Source organism: Gymnoscopelus braueri (genome assembly GCF_963280865.1).
Source record: "Gymnoscopelus braueri genome assembly, chromosome: 4".
NCBI lineage: Eukaryota > Metazoa > Chordata > Actinopteri > Myctophiformes > Myctophidae > Gymnoscopelus > Gymnoscopelus braueri.
The window spans coordinates 25,462,066-25,480,047 of record NC_137605.1 but is presented as its reverse complement, the minus strand read 5'-3'; the positions used below and the strand labels follow the sequence as shown (position 1 = coordinate 25,480,047).

Here is a 17,982-nt window from a genome sequence, read left to right as displayed (position 1 = left end):
GGGAACCAAACTGGATACTACGCCAGCCACATGTTAATTAAATCACTTCTGTGTGTGTGTGTGTGTGTGTGTGTGTGTGTGTGTGTGTGTGTGTGTGCGCGCGTGCGTGCGTGCGTGTGCGTGCGTGCGTGCGTGCGTGTGTGTGTGTGTGTGTGTGTGTGTGTGTGTGTGTGGGGGGGGGTCTCATTTACTACAAGATCACTTGTTTAAAAGGCCCATCATGGGAGTTCTCTCGTCCACATTTTCGCACCAGTCTCTGCTCTCTAGTCACTGTTTGAAGTTCGAGGGAGAGGGAGGAATTTTTCTCCTCAATATTGGGGCGGGATCATCTTGTGACTCACTCACTGGCAACTTCCTCAGTAGTAGTTATAGGACAAAAGTAGCCGGTAGGCTGTAAGTAACAGTCTTCTGTCCCAGAGCTTTGACTACTAGTGAAAGAAACTAAAAGTTAACTTACATCGTGAGTCCTGATCGGTTGAATGTCTGCTGACACAGAGACGGAGGTGTTGGGCTACGATCGTCAGGTTGCAAAGGTGCCTTCAACTGCAGACATAACTTCGGGTAAGAAGCGTTTTGATTGATTGATTGAATACTTTACAGTTTGCAAAAAAAAGCACAGAAAGTACAGTTTATTGCAAATACAAGGCTAAAAGGATTGAACCCAAGAAAGCACTATGGCTTGTTTCCATTGGGGTCCTGTGTATTCAATTCATTGAATCTTTCTGGGACTTTCTTTTCTCCGACTTTCAACATCATTCTCTTAGGCAGTGGTGTAAAGTAACTAAGTACATGTACTCAAGTACTGTCTGTACTTAAGTAACATTTTGAGGTATTTTTTACTTTCTTCAGTAGTTTACAATTTCAATACTTTTACTGATATACTCTACTACATCTCAGAGGACAATATTGCACTTTTACTCCACTTCAATTATATGAAAACTTTAGTTTCTAGTTACTTTGTAGATTTAGATTATTATTACAAAACACACTAAGCCCTATAGGCTATATATATTGCAGTATTGATACTTTTACTTAAGTATAAAATGTGAGTACTTTTTCCACCACTGCTTTCCCGTTGGATTCCACAAAAACGTTGACACCGTATATGAATACATTATTGAAAATTCTTTAAGCAGTTTACAACTATTTAACTGTCAAGGAGCTAGAAGCGGTGACATTTTAATGAAGAATAATTTGCTGATTAAAAAAATATAGCATACATTAAAAGGAAATGTGGGAAATGTAAATAAGATGCTGGGGCTATGAATGAATGATTGAATGAATGAATGAATGAATGGATGGATGAATGACAGCAGTCCTATTTGTACTGTAAATGATCAGTGACAGGTAAATGAAGGGCTGTAGTCCTGTGGTTCTCAAACTTTTTAATTCTAAGAACAGACATGTAGGGGTCCTATGGACCCCCCCATGGACCCAGGGTCTAAGGCAGTGGTTCTCAAACCCTTACATTTCAAGGACCTTCCTTAACTCTGACAGTATACAGGGTCCATTTGGTTCCATTTGTATACTGTCAGAGTGACAGACTTGTAAGGGTCCATTTAGAACCCCCTCAAGGAACCCTGAGAGTCCCCTGAACCCCACTTTAAGAACCACTGTTCTAAGGAGTAGGCTAACATTAAAGTATTGGACAAGAAGTTTGACCATGCAGGTGATCCTATAGGCCCGTTCAAAGTCCCTAGAACGGGCAACAAAATGAATGCTCAAGTAGGCCTAATACATTATCACAAAGATCCATGTTGATTGCCTATTTTGTTTTTGAATTTCCATTATTTAATTTAATTATGACTACGATATTATTGTTCAAAATGTGAGATTCCACTGAACTTGGACTAAAGGTGGTGTGTGTGTGTGGGGAGGGGGGGGGGCTTTGACAATATGACAAGACTTAATGCTTCACACCTTAGTCAAACACATTGCCTGGGGCAAAGCCTGGAAAGCAGAACCAGGGGAAAGCAGGGACCTCTTCCTGTGACAAGTGAGGGGTCTGGTCTGCCTCTGGACATTTTCTCTCTGCCTGTCTTTCTCGCTGTTTTCAATTCTTGTGCCTTTCAAGTCAACTTCTACCTTCTTCTCAAACAGACAGACAGACAGACAGACAGACACACACACACACACACACACACACACACACACACACACACACACGCACACGCACACACACACGCACACGCACACGCGCACACACACACACACACACACACACACACACACACACACACACACACACCTATGTCCACCATACCCCACACACTACAGAGAGACGGAGAGAGAGGGAACAGCTCCAGAGAAACAATGCATATTGGATTTGTGACCCAGTGAATTGCGTTGAGTCAGGACCAACTGTCACTATGGCTGGCCAATAATATATCAATATTATATTGATATCATGACATGAGAATCGTCTCTGATTTTGGATATTGTGATATAGCAAAAGTGTTGTCTTTCCTCGGTTTTAGTCACTTATTTTATACCTTCGCCCAACCTGCTCACAACGTGAGGTTGTAGATTTGGCGGCTTTCACTTTTTTTGAACATTTTCGAAAAATGAAAAAGAATTGTCTATGCGATGTTATTGTCACAATATCTATATAAAGGCAGATATGGTTAAAAATATCATGATATTTTGAGTTTGTCCCAGAAACTGCTGAGAGCTGAGAGGTATGTGGATGCCTCAGGGAGTAAAGTCCTTCAGGCTAAGCTGCTCTTCTTCTCCTTAAGAGCAGCAGGAAGTGGGATGTGGCAGTGTACGTCTGGGATGGGTGTGTCTGTGTTGCGGCTTTAGAGTTTGTTTAGTGTATACATCATAAATGCAGTACAGACTGTAGTAGTAGTACTAGAAGTTGTAGTTGTATAGTGTGAGGAGCAGCATCATTGCTTGCTATCATCTTAGCTGTGCTATTGTGTTTGCTGTGGTAGCTGGAGAACCTTTAATCTGTTGAAAGTACAGTATATGTGCCGTTTCAATTGTCTATGGCTCTATGCTGAAGATTTCACAGGCTAAATATTAATATCATATGATGCAAAGATGGTGACGGTGCCCACATTAACCCTAACTACTGTTCCTGCAGACCACAACTTTATTAGAGAACACCACGTTCCTACCAATGGGAGGAGTGTGTAATAATGAATCTTACGATTTGAAGGCTTTAAAATGGACTTGGCACTCAAACGCATACAATTTAATCACAAATAAAAATGTTTTCTTTAGTTTTTGCAAGAATTATTTTGGAAATGTAATTCAATTGGAAAGGCTGCTTCATACTTGTGTTGCTTGTAATACCTAAGACCAGAGGAATGATCAGACAGGCCTCTCGTATTCTGTAGTCAGACATCACTGTAATTCAATTATATATTATACTCTTGATATGAAATGTTCCGAAAAACAATAATTCACATAAAAATTCAGGAATGTACCTCTTTTTTTAATCATCATTTGAACCTGGCCTGATTCATTTAGATTGAATTACAACCAAACTGTGTGACCCCAGAACATCTGAATTGACTGAAATAGGTCCTCTCTTCACAACGATCACGTCACGGCCACGGATGAAATACTGCAGGAAACGGTTTGGCTGAAGACCCAAGCTGTTTGCATGTTCTCAACTACTGAACAAATGCATAGCTCTCTTTGCCCCCCCTTCTACTGACAACTGAACTGAACGTCCACTTTAAGAAGAATTTGGTGCCTGGGGCACCCTGCTGTCCTTACACAACTGGTGTTATATTTTTAACACAAACTGCTCACAATAACAAGCAAAAAACTAACCCCAGCCAACCAAAAATACAGTCATTCTGTCATAATTTAGCGGCTGGGAACCTTGCCTTGACGAAGCCTATTGGCTATGTAATATCTTTGTTTGCTTTTTTCTTCCCTCTCTTGTTGTTCCCTCTCGCTCTCTCATTCACGTCGGCGTTGGAGCGACACAGTTCCAGCCAGCCTCGACCACGGTCACATTCTTTGGAGGTCTCAGTGTTTTCTGAAGGTTAGCCCTGCGTGGTGGTTGGACTGGTGCCAGCTCTAAACTACAGTGGGACTGTAACTAAATGACTCGGATTGGCTGTGGCTGAGTTCTTTTGTGGTGGGGGGGGGTTGGCATCTTTTAACCCTGGGCATTGATAATGATGGAGAAACGCTGGTCAAGTGTTTGCAGGTGGTTGGAGCAGGATTAAAGCTGGACCTTTCATTGTCTTTCTACCACACAAAAGCTATAGGAATCTGTTTACTGTGTATTGTCTCACATAACGCACAACTTTGTGCATGTGAAAATACACGGTAGGCCGACGTATGTTTCCCCAGATGTACCTAACTATGTTTCCCAGAGTTAGCTGTTCTAAATGCTTTTAGGCCTTTTATTCAAGTTATGCGACATCTTCGACCCTCACTTCTGGCCATCTGGCCTTCTATTTGTAGCCAGGCAGCCTGTTCCAGTAGGCCGCGGGGGGCACGTGGCTGGCAGCAGGAGTATGTCTAGTATCCCTGAATGGAGGGAAGTGACCTCAGGTTTCCTGCATGGGGATGGCCAGGTGCTGTGGTGTTATTGTGAGGGGTGCAAGGCTTCCTCCATGGACGCTTTGTTGGTAAATGGCCGAAACCTGATCCTTTGAGACAGGGCCCCCTTGGGAGCTAATAACCCCCCCCCCCCCCCCCCCCCCCCCCAACACACACACACACACACACACACACACACACGCACACACGCACACACGCACACACACACACACACACACACACACACACACACACACACACACACACACACACACACACACACACACACACACACACACACACACACACACACACACACACACACACACATGCTCTTCACAACTCAGTCATCCTGACTCTCACTCTCTCTACCCTGGTATTCATTCATTCACATGAAATTGTATGTATAGTGAACCTAAACTTTATATCAGCCACTAAGGGGATTAAAGGGTAACTTACACTATGCTAATAGAGTAATTACATGGTTCCAGGTATACAATTAGAGGTTTATACCTAGCACTTACCTGCAATTCTCAAAGGAAATGGCTTCAAAGGAAATGTCTTCAAAGGAAATGTAAAAAAAAAAGAAGAATATGTGTGGAAAAGTAAGCTGCAAACTCTCTAGTTTCATACAATGCAATTATATGTTTTATGAAGAGTGAGGTTATGTGTTGCCTCGTTTGGCCTGTCACCTGTTCTGTGCTGTTGTTTTGCTCTCCTTTAATTTTTTCTCTGTCTGTCTGTCGCATACTGAATGCAGGGCAGTCCCACCCATATCATATATGTCTCATCTACACCAGCTACGTATATCACAATGAAACAGATGTTGTTTGGGTGTGCGAATCTTGCAGAGTCAGCACCTCGTCATTGCTCAAGGTCATGTTCGGTTACATCTCTTGAGGAAGTGCGTGAGTCACCCATCTCTGTCCATGCACCCTTGTCTCAAAGCCTAAGGGCTGATTTTATACTTCATCGTAATGACCATCCATGCCACTCACTGAAAATAATGATTTTCAACTGAACAAAACGTGGCAATGGGTCAATAATCAGCTTTTGTCAGCGGCGGGCAAATCAGTCATACAACAAAGTATGCATTACGCGTAACAGGATAAAGGTCTTACTTCAAAAACAGTACGCCATGTAGCAGATACAGATCATAGGACGTGGTGATGCAAGGTGTGTGGTGGCTATGAACTCATGTGACTAACCTACTGCCACTCGTAATAGGATGTCAAATAAACCAGTCTGACTGTGCTCAGAAGTGCTTCATCGCAGCTTTCAACACAAATGACTCTCTCCATACTCTGCCCAAACGTGTACACAGTCTCTATAATTGCTCAATGCTTGGATTTCCTCAATGCATTGGCATGTATCTTTTTTTCATGTCAAATAAACAGTACATCTCTACATGGTGAATTAAATGGAAGCCCATAAATAAAAAATGACAGCTGGGCATAGTTTGTCAGCGAACAGGCCTCCAAAACCAACTCAGCAAGTCACATCAAGTAGAGTGCAGAAAGGGAGTAAGTGGGGAGAGGTGGGGGCAGCAGAAATTGTAAGTCTGCAGACAAATTGCAGTGGTTTTTATACAACTGGTAATGTGATGTGTATTATGAATTCATACATAAAGTAATGGTTATGTTGGGCTGCGGCTAATGGCTAAATCATAGGATAACCATGGTTAACAGAGGCACTTGAGGAGAAGAATGTGGGGTAGGGAGAATTTCTCCAGTACACGTGGTGTGTGTAATTTCACCCAGTTATAGTAATAAAGATGGTAGAGAGAAAATTCTTAAAGTAGCCCTGGGAACCAATGATTTCCAAGCCATGTGGCCCATAGGTCAGTCAGTAGCCTATCTCCTGTTTCCTTAGCATGAAGCTACTGGATGTACAAGTACACACCATGGACATGACAATAGTATGTCTCAGGCAGTGATGGGAAAAAAAGTACTCAAATGTCTTGTTTAAGAAAAAGTAGCAATACAACAATGTAGAAATACTCTGTTACATGTAAAAGTCCTGTATTCAAAATATACTTGAGTAAGTACAAACGTACTGGCTTCAAAATATACTTGAAATTAATCGGTGCTGCACTATTGAATTGCTAAGACCTGCTAAAGTTGTCCAACTTTTAATATAATTTGGAGAGGCAAACAACACGTTGCTATATCTCACTGTAAATTCAGCAAAGGATATCCTTGTTTTCTCTAGAATACGACGGGCGATAAAATGTCCTGAGAAAGCTCCCACTCGTTTTCACAACAGCCATCTGTCGGCATTGGAATGAACTGACTGTTGTGTGGGGGAGTAGCAGCCCACTCGTCATCCTGTCCTTATTTGGATGTCCTTGCTTACCAGGCACACTGGCTTAATTGGACAATATTTTGAGGCCATGTGGCATGCAGTCGATTAAGCAGCACACTGTGATACACAGCAGGCCTCAAACGAGGCAAAGAGGCCCAAGGCTCAGGCTGGCACCTTTCAAAACAACCGCAGAGAGACAGAGAGCGGGCTGTCAGTGAAGCATTATCTCCTCTAGCAGCATAGTAGCAGGACTCCTTCATCATAACAGTTTTGTCTCGAGAGGCAATTTGGCCTTCGTGCAATTTGTGTTATTTGACTTTGGCCCTGACGGCAGTATAGTGGTTGTGTCTTTATATGGCTGGTCACCGTCCTTGCCCCATGCTGGCTTCCGCCATGCTTACTGCCAGGACTAGTTCGTTACCGCTGATTAACTTCCTTAATAGTTAATGAGGTGGGCCTCAACACATCTGCAAAGCATGAACCCTGCTGTAACATCGTGGCAAGACAAAGCGTAATCAGAGGAATGCGTGCGGTGGTAGGGGTGGCATGTGGGTGGGTGTGCAATGTGTCCGTGCAAGTGTGCACATGTGCGTCAAAGGCATCTTCTGTGTTGCAATAAATTGGCTTACCCTGGATGACCCCGAGGGACTTGTTGGAATTTGTTAAAAGCTGTTTCAGTTGTGTAGATATGTATTCTTCCCTCTCCGTTAAATACATAGGTGTTTATTAGGAGCACAGCTGTGAGAGAGCGTTCCCCCTCTTAAAGTAAACAGCAGCAAATCCCTGCTCTGCATGGTAAAACTGTTGAGCCATCAAGAATGTGACTCCTTATCGGGGATGCCTCACAATGGGCTCTTTTTCTCTTTCTCTCTCTCTCTCTCTCTATGTTTCTATTTCTCACTCTGTATCGCCCTCTCTCCTCATTAACAGACAGACACACACACACACACACACACACACACACACACACACACACACACACACACACACACACACACACACACACACACACACACACACACACACACACACACACACACACACACACACACACAAACTTTATCACATTTAACTTTCCCTATGGTTCTGTTGAAGAGAACATTCTCTCTTCTTTGGAGACAGATTTGTCCCGATTGTTTTATTTCAAAAATAGCAGATCTACAAGCTCATGTAGCAACATGTTGTGAGCTTGTAGACTGGCTATTTTTGAACTTTCTATTTGTGAAAAACTTTAATCAAATCAAGTTTTAAAACTGGTTAAATGTTCCACTTATTGATAATATATCAGTCAAAACAAAGGTCATCGGCGGGCTAGGACTCCAAAATTGGGATCCGCTTCGGACCCACAAATCTGGCATCAGTCGGGCTCTAATGGAGACAGGCTGATGCAGGCCAGGCTCGCCACTTGCGTTGAGGTGTGAGCTAGTGTCAGTCACCGGACCATAAATCCAAGTGTATATGACAGTTGCCCCTCTCTAATGTACACAGAGAGGAGTGCATTTGGCAGCGACCGGACACAGGTTGGCACTGACGTGTAAGGAGGTCAAAAGGGAAGGTCAGTGTACAGGAGAAGAGACGATGAAAGATTTGGGGGAGGGGGGGGGGGGGTACCCTCCTATGCCTGCCTGTGTTCTCTCACCTTCATGGGACGCTTGCCGTCCCCTCGTACGGTGCCTTGGTTGGAGGAGCCATAAATGGGAGAAAGTGTCCTTGGCGTGTCTATAAAAGGACGCCAGCTCCTCAGCGGGGGAAGATGACGGTGATTTATGACAGGGACGAGTAATGGAGAGCCAAAGAGGGATTTCTTGGCTTCCTCCTCAGTAGGAGAGAAGAGGGAGTGTGAGGAGATGGTATGGAGAGGGGCGTCACCCAAAACGCACCATTAATGCCTGTAGGAACATCTGTCAACGAGTTGTCACAGGCCAGCTTAATCGGAGACAAATGCAAGTCCCTACCGAGTATTCAGTGCTCACTATGCATAGACAATATGCCTTACTTCATACTTGAGGGGGGGGGGGGGGGTATGATTTGTGCTTGATGTATAAATTAATATGATCTTGCAGCACCACCAACACTGTGTATCATTCTGCAGGAACAATGCTAGGGAGACCGCAGGCATTAGTCAGAGGTGACTACACGGTTAAATGTAAGAAAGCTACTTTTGTCGGAATTTTCAGTCAGAGCAGCAAATAAATGGAATCCGAATGCAACCATGTCAGACATTTTTAAAACAACACTTAAAACATGGCATCTCAAGATAAACCAAGCACGATCACTGGTCTAAAGCCTTGTATGGAACCAACTACAAGGCGGAGAGACAAGTATGTAATGCATGATGCTCTTTTATAGGTGATTTGTAAACATTGTTAATTGTATTTTTTTTGTTTGTATTGCTTTTAACATCTCCCTGCTCAGCATGAGCTATATACCTAACTCTGTCTCAGTGGTTACGTATGTTGTGCATGGCCCCTGTTAAATAAAGCAATAAATAAACTAAATCTGGGTTTTAAGTAAGAGTAAAATGGCCGACGTGCGAATTTGACCAAAACCGCAGTGCGCTTTGACTGAAACTTGTAAATGTTTGTACTGGTCTGGAGAAATCCCACACACTTTTCTTCTTTTACCACAACAAATGTACAGCACTTAAGAAAAGGAGCATGTTGTCATTCCGTCGGCATTCAACATTACGCTATCATTCACCTTATGTCACTGAAGTTCTTCGACTCGGTGTGGTGAGATCATTGTTTGACAGAATGTTCACAAGCCACAGATCGCATTGAGCTCAGGATGTTTGTAGTAATTGGAACATAACTCAATCCAGAGGGAGATCAGAGCATCTACAATGAACACATTTACCAGATGGCTCACAGACCAGAGATAGTTGTTGATTGTTGTTGTTGTTGTTGCTTCTTCTGTTGTCCGGCGTTATCTTGCGGTGTTCCAAGTCCCTTCTCATCCGAACACAAACGTACGCACTCTCGCTAGGGCACGATTACGACATTTAACTTACATTTTTATGAATTGTCACTCCAATAATTGTGATTAACGATTTAATTGTGTTTGAACACTGGAACATTATGAGTACAAATTATATTTCTGTTTGGCTTTTAGGCTTCATAACAAAAGGTGCACTACACTGGCTCCCCGTAGTGGCTCGCATCCAGTTTAAAACCCTGGTGCTAGCCTATAGGGCAGTGAAAAGAACAGCTCCTTCTTACCTCCAGGCTATGGTCGAGGCTTACACCCCTGCCCGACCACTTCGGTCTGCCACCTCGGGGCAACTGGTTTCCCCGTTGCTCAGTGGTCCTTCTAGCCGATCTACACGGTCACGACTTTTTTCTGTTCTGCCACAGTGGTGGAATGAACTCCCCACTGATGTCAGGACAGCAGAGTCACTGCCCATCTTTCGCCGCAGGCTGAAAACCCACCTCTTCAGGAAACACTACCCTGACCCTTTCTCTTAGCCTTGCCTACTTGTTGTCAATTATTTGTACGAGCTCTTGTTTTATTGGATCTTGTTTATTTGATACACTTATTTGTTTTAGCTCTTGCTCATTTGATTTTCCTATTTGTCTCATCTGTTTAAGAAAGTAGGTAGCTGATATATTGCACTTTTACCTTAGCACGAGGTATACTCTTAGTTGCTTGTTTTAGAAGAGAATGCACTTAAGACTTCTGGTGATTAGTAGTTTTCTTGCTTACCTATGTTGAATGCACTTATTGTAAGTCGCTTTGGATAAAAGCGTCTGCTAAATGACTTTAATGTAATGTAATGCACAGGGCAGATATGACAAATATTTCATATATTTGATGACTTTATACTTAAAAAAATAAAAGGAAACATGAATAGTGGAAATAGCCGATCTACAAGCTCAAAACACGTCACATCGTGATGCGTTTTGAGCTTGTAGATCTGCTATTTCCAGTATTTTTGAAAATGTTTTGAAAATGACGATTATGAAAAAAATATTTGTGATTAATCAAATAATCGCGATTAGGTGATTATGTAATAATTGTGACAGGCCTAGCTTTCGCCCCTATGGCTTTGGAAAAAATCTGAAATTGTCAGTCAAAACACATTCAGTAGCTTTAGCATAATTAATAAAGGTAATAATAAATTAATAGAATCTCAATTAAAGGTAGGGTAAGTGATTTTCTTTGGTTAAAATAAGTGTTAAATAGCTCTATATTCTGATAGTACTCATTGCTATAGAGTGTTTGTTCAGTAAAAGGAGTCTCCTTGTCTCTCCAGCTCTTTATAAAACAGAAAATGCATTTTCGTTTCAGTTTCAGTTTCATTTCCAATTTTGTCCAATCAGGATAGAGAACTCAATCAGGATATAGATTAAACAATTGAAATTGGAAGTGATGACACTAAGAAATGAGCAGGCAAAATTGGAACTGGAACACTATAAAAATGAAGCTTAAAAATTGATACTTTCCCCTGATTGGCTGAGATTTTGACACCTACCGGAAAATGTATTTTCTGTTTATTAAAGAACTGGAGAGACGGGGAGACTCCTGTTACTGAACAAACACTCTATAGCAATGATTACTCTCAGAATATAGTGCTTTAACCTTTTAACAAAATACTTTTTGTTTTAACCAAAAAATATCACTTACCCTACCTTTAAATGCTATTTTTTAAATGCAGACAGATGGTAATAATGTCTTCATATAGGGTGGAGTGTGATGCCACCTGAAACACCACCTTCCATGTGACGCCCCCTCTGGCCATCTACGGAACCACAACCCTGACCCTGCCATAGACCCAACAGCTGATCCAAACCTTGGTTGGACGGAGTTTAACTTAAACCTTTCAGGACAACTCTGACATTTTGTCTAATTCCTCTCTCTGTATCCGTTAGTGTATATTATGTGAGTCAGGAATGAAATGATTGATATGGCTGTGGTTTTGCGCCGTGGTTCTGACGCAGTGACGCTGACTGTAAAACGTTCCAGAGTAGAGTAGGTGACATCACCAATGTACTGGAGCTGAATTACAGAGCTTGACTTCCTTTACTGCAATAGTTCTCAAACTTTCTCATGTCAAGGACCCCCAGATTAATATGTATTTGGCCGTGGACCGGACAAATTTGTCTTAAGTATACTGTATACTGTAGGGTTTTAGTGGTTAAACTGATTTTGAGGCTAACAAATTTTACTGGGTGGGGACCACTTTGAACTTCTTCAAGGACCCCTGTGAGTCCCCGTACCCTACTTTGAAAACCACTGCCTTGCCGTATACATGTATGGGCTAGCTAGAGTACAATTATGACAAAACAAAAACAAAGCAGGCAGCTGTCGCTGCTATCCGGGACTGACCTCTTCCTTTTCCTTTTGTAGCTGGAACAAAGCATTCTGGGTATTGTAGTGTAGCCGTGTCGTATAGCTGTATTCAAAGTATAGCTGATGTTTAGATAAGAAAAAGAGGTTGCGCATCAACGATGGGTTTTCTCAGTGGAGTGCTAGACCCAAAATCCAGTATACACATCAAAAGTAGGAATTGAAAAAATCCAAAATTTCAAATCAATGGAGGAAAAGTTCTCACATTTCCACTTTTTTTATTGGCACACACCAATAAACAAACGCTGATGTTTCTTTTGTGTCTACTTATACGATACGTTTTTTTTTTAAACAGCCAAGATATTTCAGTGTTTTTTTTTAACATCTTTTAAGGTAAACCATATAGTTCAGCCATAATGTTATAGCCTATTTGTGCTATTTGTGGGTTAGGAGGAGTTGCTTCATAGTTATTCTGTTGTTCTTGTGCCTAGGACAGAACCATCTAGTGCAGTGGTTCTCAAGGTGGGGTCCGGGGACCACCAGGGGTCCTTGAGGGTGTTCCAGGGGGTCCCCAGCTAAATTAGACTTGAGATCCAAATTTCAGGTCTGCAACTCCGAGAGAGTGCATTTGTACACTCTCTGAGTTATGGGGGTCCGTGACCAGACTGGGGGGTCCTTGAAATTACAAAGTTTGAGAGCCACTGATCTAGCGTATATGCGATATTAAAGGAATAGGTTACCATATTACACACCCCCCCCTCCCTCCCCTCCCCTCCCTCTCTTCACTGATCCCAGCTCAAAAACAGCATACTGTACACATTTACTCTATTCTTCTCAAGAGTCTGGCAAACATCACTAAGTTGTTTGTTCTTTTACTCTTTTTTTGTGTGTTTTGTACACCATACGTTAACAATTGGGTCGGTGCTTTAAGGGACCTAGGCATCCAGCTTAAAACAGAACCACATCCAATGCTGGCAGTGGAAATTAGATCAATGGGGGTAGAATGGGGGCCAGACGGTGAGCACAGCACAGCATAGGGCCAGTGACACTAGAACCATGACTTCACCCTGGAAGTATTCAGCCCCCCCCCCTCGACTACCCCCATCCCTCATCCCCTTCGCCCGCTTTCCCAACGCTGGTAAAAATGGAAACTGTTTAGGGTTTGATCCTAAGCTGGAAAAGAACGAAGTGATCCTGTGGTAAGAGTCGATGAGAAAACACACCAAGACAGTGATGATGGGTATTGATCGCTCCGTGTCATGCTTGTTTGTGATGGGCCAGGGCAGTGAGTGGTTCTCAAGCTCTTCAAGGCCGCGACGCCTCCAAAATAATTTGAACTGGGGACCCCCCACCCTGACAAGCACTTGGACTTGTAGGTGTTGATGCATTACATTTTGTTTGACTGTTCCACAGATGAATATTGTGAAAATAGCAGATCTACAAGCTCACAACGCCTCGCGTTGTGAGCTTGTAGATCTTCTATTTTCACAATTTCAACACCATTTCTGCTTCTTTCTTATATTATTTGACAATTTGGCCAATGTTACCAGTTTTTATAGTATAGTTTGTTGATTACTTTTGATGCAGTAATGCTCTTTTTTCCATTTTATTTATTTTCTTTTTTAAAGGTATTAAAAGTCTTTAAATTGTCACTGTACTGTCATCTGGGGACCCCTCCAAAATGATGTGGGGGTCCCGATCCACAGGTTGAGAACCACTGGGCTAGGGCTGCCTGCAGCTATCGAGTATTGTCTTAGCGACTATTCTATTGATTACTTTCTTTCTTTTCTTTTCTTTTTAACATTTTAACACTTTGATTAACCACTTAAGTGTTGTTTTATACCTTGTCGAACAATGAGCTTGTAGATCGGCTATTTTCACTATTTTTGACATTTAAAAATAAACATTTTGTCTATAATGACATGCCCAAAATAGGGATTGATTACTAATTGATTCTTTTTTCAAATGATCGATTATAGATTAAAAAATATATAATAATCGATTAGTTTGATTAACTGTAGCACCCCTATAATGGACAGGCACGTGTTGCATCGCTACACACCGAATCCAGCAGCGTGCTCGACGTGTCAGGTATAAAACACATCTCTTTTGAAGTGCCCGTGACCCATATATCCCGCTAATTTACACTTTGTGTCAGGTAAATTTACACTCGTGTGATTGATGAACAGGCCAAACGGAGCCGCGATGAGAACCCGGCGCCCTTCTGCTATATTAGCGTCACACACCGTCTTTGTTGGAGTCTGTTTTCTGTTCCTGGTGTTCCTTAACTACAAGCAAAGAATTCCCCTATAGCACCTTTGATAGAAAAGAGGAACAGGATAAAGGGGGGTAGGCTCGGGCAAGGGAGTGGGGGGGGGGGGGGTGGTTAACCCATTCAATCCGGGAACGCATATACAAATGTCTTCTAAATCCTAACAGTTTTGATTGTTGCTATAATATCAGTGGTTCTCAAACTTTCTCATGTCAAGGACCCCCCCCCCCCCCCCCCCCAAACAAAAATTGTATATGTATTTGGTCGCGGATCCCCCATATTTTCTTCCAGAGACCCCCAGAAGCAAAGATTTGAGTTACAAATGTTTGCTTTAAATATATATATATATTCAAAGAAAATAGCAGATCTACAAGCTCATAGTGCGGCACTCGAGCTTGTATCTGCTATTTTTGAATAGCCCAAAGTATAAAATAATGGCTGTGGCTAAAAATCTAAAATGACACAGATGCGTTCCCGGATTGAACGGGTTAATAGATTGAAAGAGATAGACAGGTCTGTGTTGGGAAGCAAACATAATTCAACCACGCTATCAGTGTTTACCAAAGCACCTGTGCTCACGTTGTCTCTTCATTTAACAACCGGAGCTGGAGAGACTTTGCATTTTATCACTTGTAATGAATTAGGTAGGGAAGATGAATGGTGTTTTGCATGGCTGCATGATAAAGAGATCCCAGTGTGTGACAGTGGGAGATAAGGAGCTGACGGATTGCGGCTCTCCTCTGGCAAAGTCGAGCAACTCGCAATTGGATTTCTGAACTTGCGAGCCTTTCCTCGACGCTCCGTTGAACCACCGGACAAGTCCGACGAGATCCGTTGTCTAACCGAAAGGGAGTATTGCTATTTTGCCGACAATGGCGGGCGATGATCTGTCTCATGTCAGTCCGTGTTTAGTTACAGTCTGCCAACGCCCCCGTACTTACCGCCGCCGTGATTTAGCTGCCGTGACCCCTCTGTTGACCAGGTTACCACAAGATCAAACTCATCTATCCTATAGCGGTGTGGGCGGATGACAAAGAAAAAACTAAAAAAACAACGTGTCAGCAATACACACATAGAGGATGAGTGTGAATGAATAGACTCTGGTTGTAGTGGCGTGAAGCGAGTGACTTGTGCGAAGGGCCTTGGTTTGAGACCCGGACTGGAGGACAACAGGGAGAAAAGGTGGTTGGGGGGGGGCGAGGTGGGGGGGGGGGTGTGTTTGGAGGAGAAGGAGCGGGCGGAGGCGGGCTTGGGCATGGCAGTATGATTTATGGACACCTTTGAAGTGAGCTCATTCCAGCCACACGGCCTTGTCTGCTGCATTTCAGAGCCGGGGCGTTCTCCCGGCGGTACGGAGGTGGGAGGGTGTTTTGGGGGGGGATGGGGGAGGGGGGTACGGGGGGTTAGGTGACCCTCAGTTCACTGACCTCAAGTGGTGCACCACTCACATATGCACTTCCTGATTTTGCGGCAATTCATCAGCAGCCCAGGCGTCCAATTAGACACGTGACTCACTCTCCAGTCTCCAGTAACCCATGTGAAGGTCAAAGAAAATGGGGAGATGGAGAAAGAAGGAAAAAGAGGTGGTCCCATTTGTTGAGTCCGCTGGGAATCATAAAAATTGGGTCAGGGGAGAGACGTGTTCTGCCACAATCCTAACTCGCTTTCCCCCCCTTTTTAGTTTCCATTGGGCAAAGCAAACCAAAGTGTTGTAATCTCCGATGCAATCACGGTGATTTTAATCATCAACTACGGTTTCGAATTTTTCCTACGCAGTCTCACCAGTGAGCTGACATCATTGTTTGAACGCGCAGGAGCCTCTCATCATCTGTTGTATCGGCGAGGATTGTGGGCTAAAAGGGGTGACTTGGCGGTGGTCGGCCCCAAACACGTCGGGCCAGCTCCAATTCATCATCTGTTATCCGTCTTGTTTAGATTGGTATTACCAAGATCTGCCAACTTTGTTTGAAACTCATTTCCTAAATATATCAAATTGTTTGATCTTATCAGCGTCATTTATGTGAGCAGAAAAGCCGGGGATTGTGGATATGAGCAGTAATTACACTCAACGGGAAGTCCCCACAAAGAGACTTAAACAAACTGCTGGTGTGTGTGTATGCAGCTGCTCGCTGGGTCCGCTCTTCCTGCACAAGTCACCCATTGTCCCCCGAGACAGGCCGCTGCTGTCGACATGTTTATTTACTTGTGCTCGAGCCCTCTGTCTTCTCTCGCTTTGCATAACGCACAAGTGTGTGCGTGCGTGCATGTGTGCGTGCGTGCGTGCGTGCGTGCGTGTGTGCATATGTGCTAGGGATGTGACAATTTCGGGTTTTTGCAGTTCAATTAATTCGAAGCATTAATCGAATTTCTTTTTCAATTAACTGCCACCATCATGTTTGTATTTGCATCAAAGCCATATTGTTTCAAAGCCATAATGTTTAAAAAATGATAGTGCTTTATTTAAATTAAACATGTTTACTTGACAATTCCTAGTCATGTCTGTCCATATTTTGATAATTTGTCATTGCACACAGTGGCTATTTTTTTATTCACACTTTCTGTCATCGTTAAATGTAAGTCTGATTTATGATGGTGTTGCTTGCCGAAAATAGCAGATCAAGATCGACATTGTGTGATTTAACATCACGGACGTAGACAATACAAACTTTACGCTTTACGTGTGTGTAAATATGGGCACTTGTGCACTTGTGTCTACTGTATGGCTAATGCTTAATTTATAAGCCTGCCCTGATTTATACTTAATCGTACGACATACGTGTCCCACGCCATAATAATAACCGACTTACAAGCTCACTACATGTCACACCGCACGTTGTGTGACAAGGCATTATAGTTCGTCGTACAACAGTGTCGATCAACACATCGAGAGCTTGTAGATTGGCTATTTTTAGAGAGCCACCCTGCCGTACAACAATAACAGTATCATGTTCCTGTCTCTTATTATTACTTTGTCTTTTTGCATGTCTGTGTCAGCCTGTTTACACTTTGTGCGCCTGTTAATCCTCGTGATTGTGAATTGTGTACATGTACTATACTGTGTGTGATGTTCATCTGAGAGATGTGCCAGAGATGTCTCTGTTTGGGGTGACGGGGGCTGTGTGTGTGTGTGGAGGGGGAGGGGAGGGGGGCAGGAAGAAGAAGCACAGTGTGTGTTCATTTAGTATTGGACCCCTCATTGTTTTTGCCCCCACACTGGTCAAGGGGTCACAGTCCAGCAGGAAATGAACCCAGTTTTGCTCTCACAGCCAATAGCAGAGGAAAGGACATAGACATTTGTTTTTACGACTGGAAAATGGGAAGCAAAGATGTTTCAAAAAGGAGTCAACATGACTGAAGACAAATGTCTCTGCCTCTCTCTCTCTCTCTCTCTCTCTCTCTCTCTCTCTCTCTCTCTCGCTCTCTCTCTCTCGTTACCACACCTATTTTTAGGTCAGCAGTTTCGTACAATGGAAATTTAGTGTGTGCAGTTAAGTTCAACGTACAGGTATTGTATGCATTGGAAACTTTCCAGGCACCTTGGGTTTTACGATCAGTTTATGCACCTTTAATGCTCTTGTAGATAGTAAAGTGCATACTCATAACTGATGCAG

At 43.0% G+C, this 17,982-nt stretch overlaps 1 protein-coding gene across 1 annotated transcript in view; it reads left to right on the top strand.

Moving 5' to 3' along the window:
* The first annotated feature begins 380 nt into the window (after positions 1-380).
* Positions 381-17,982, top strand: part of fhl3a (four and a half LIM domains 3a) — a 56,698-nt gene continuing 39,096 nt past the window's right edge. Inside the window, exon 1 of the mRNA XM_080426637.1 lies at positions 381-561. Coding sequence (XP_080282763.1) covers positions 480-561 — 82 coding nt within the window. The 5' untranslated portion in view covers positions 381-479. The remainder of the gene's footprint in view (positions 562-17,982) is intronic.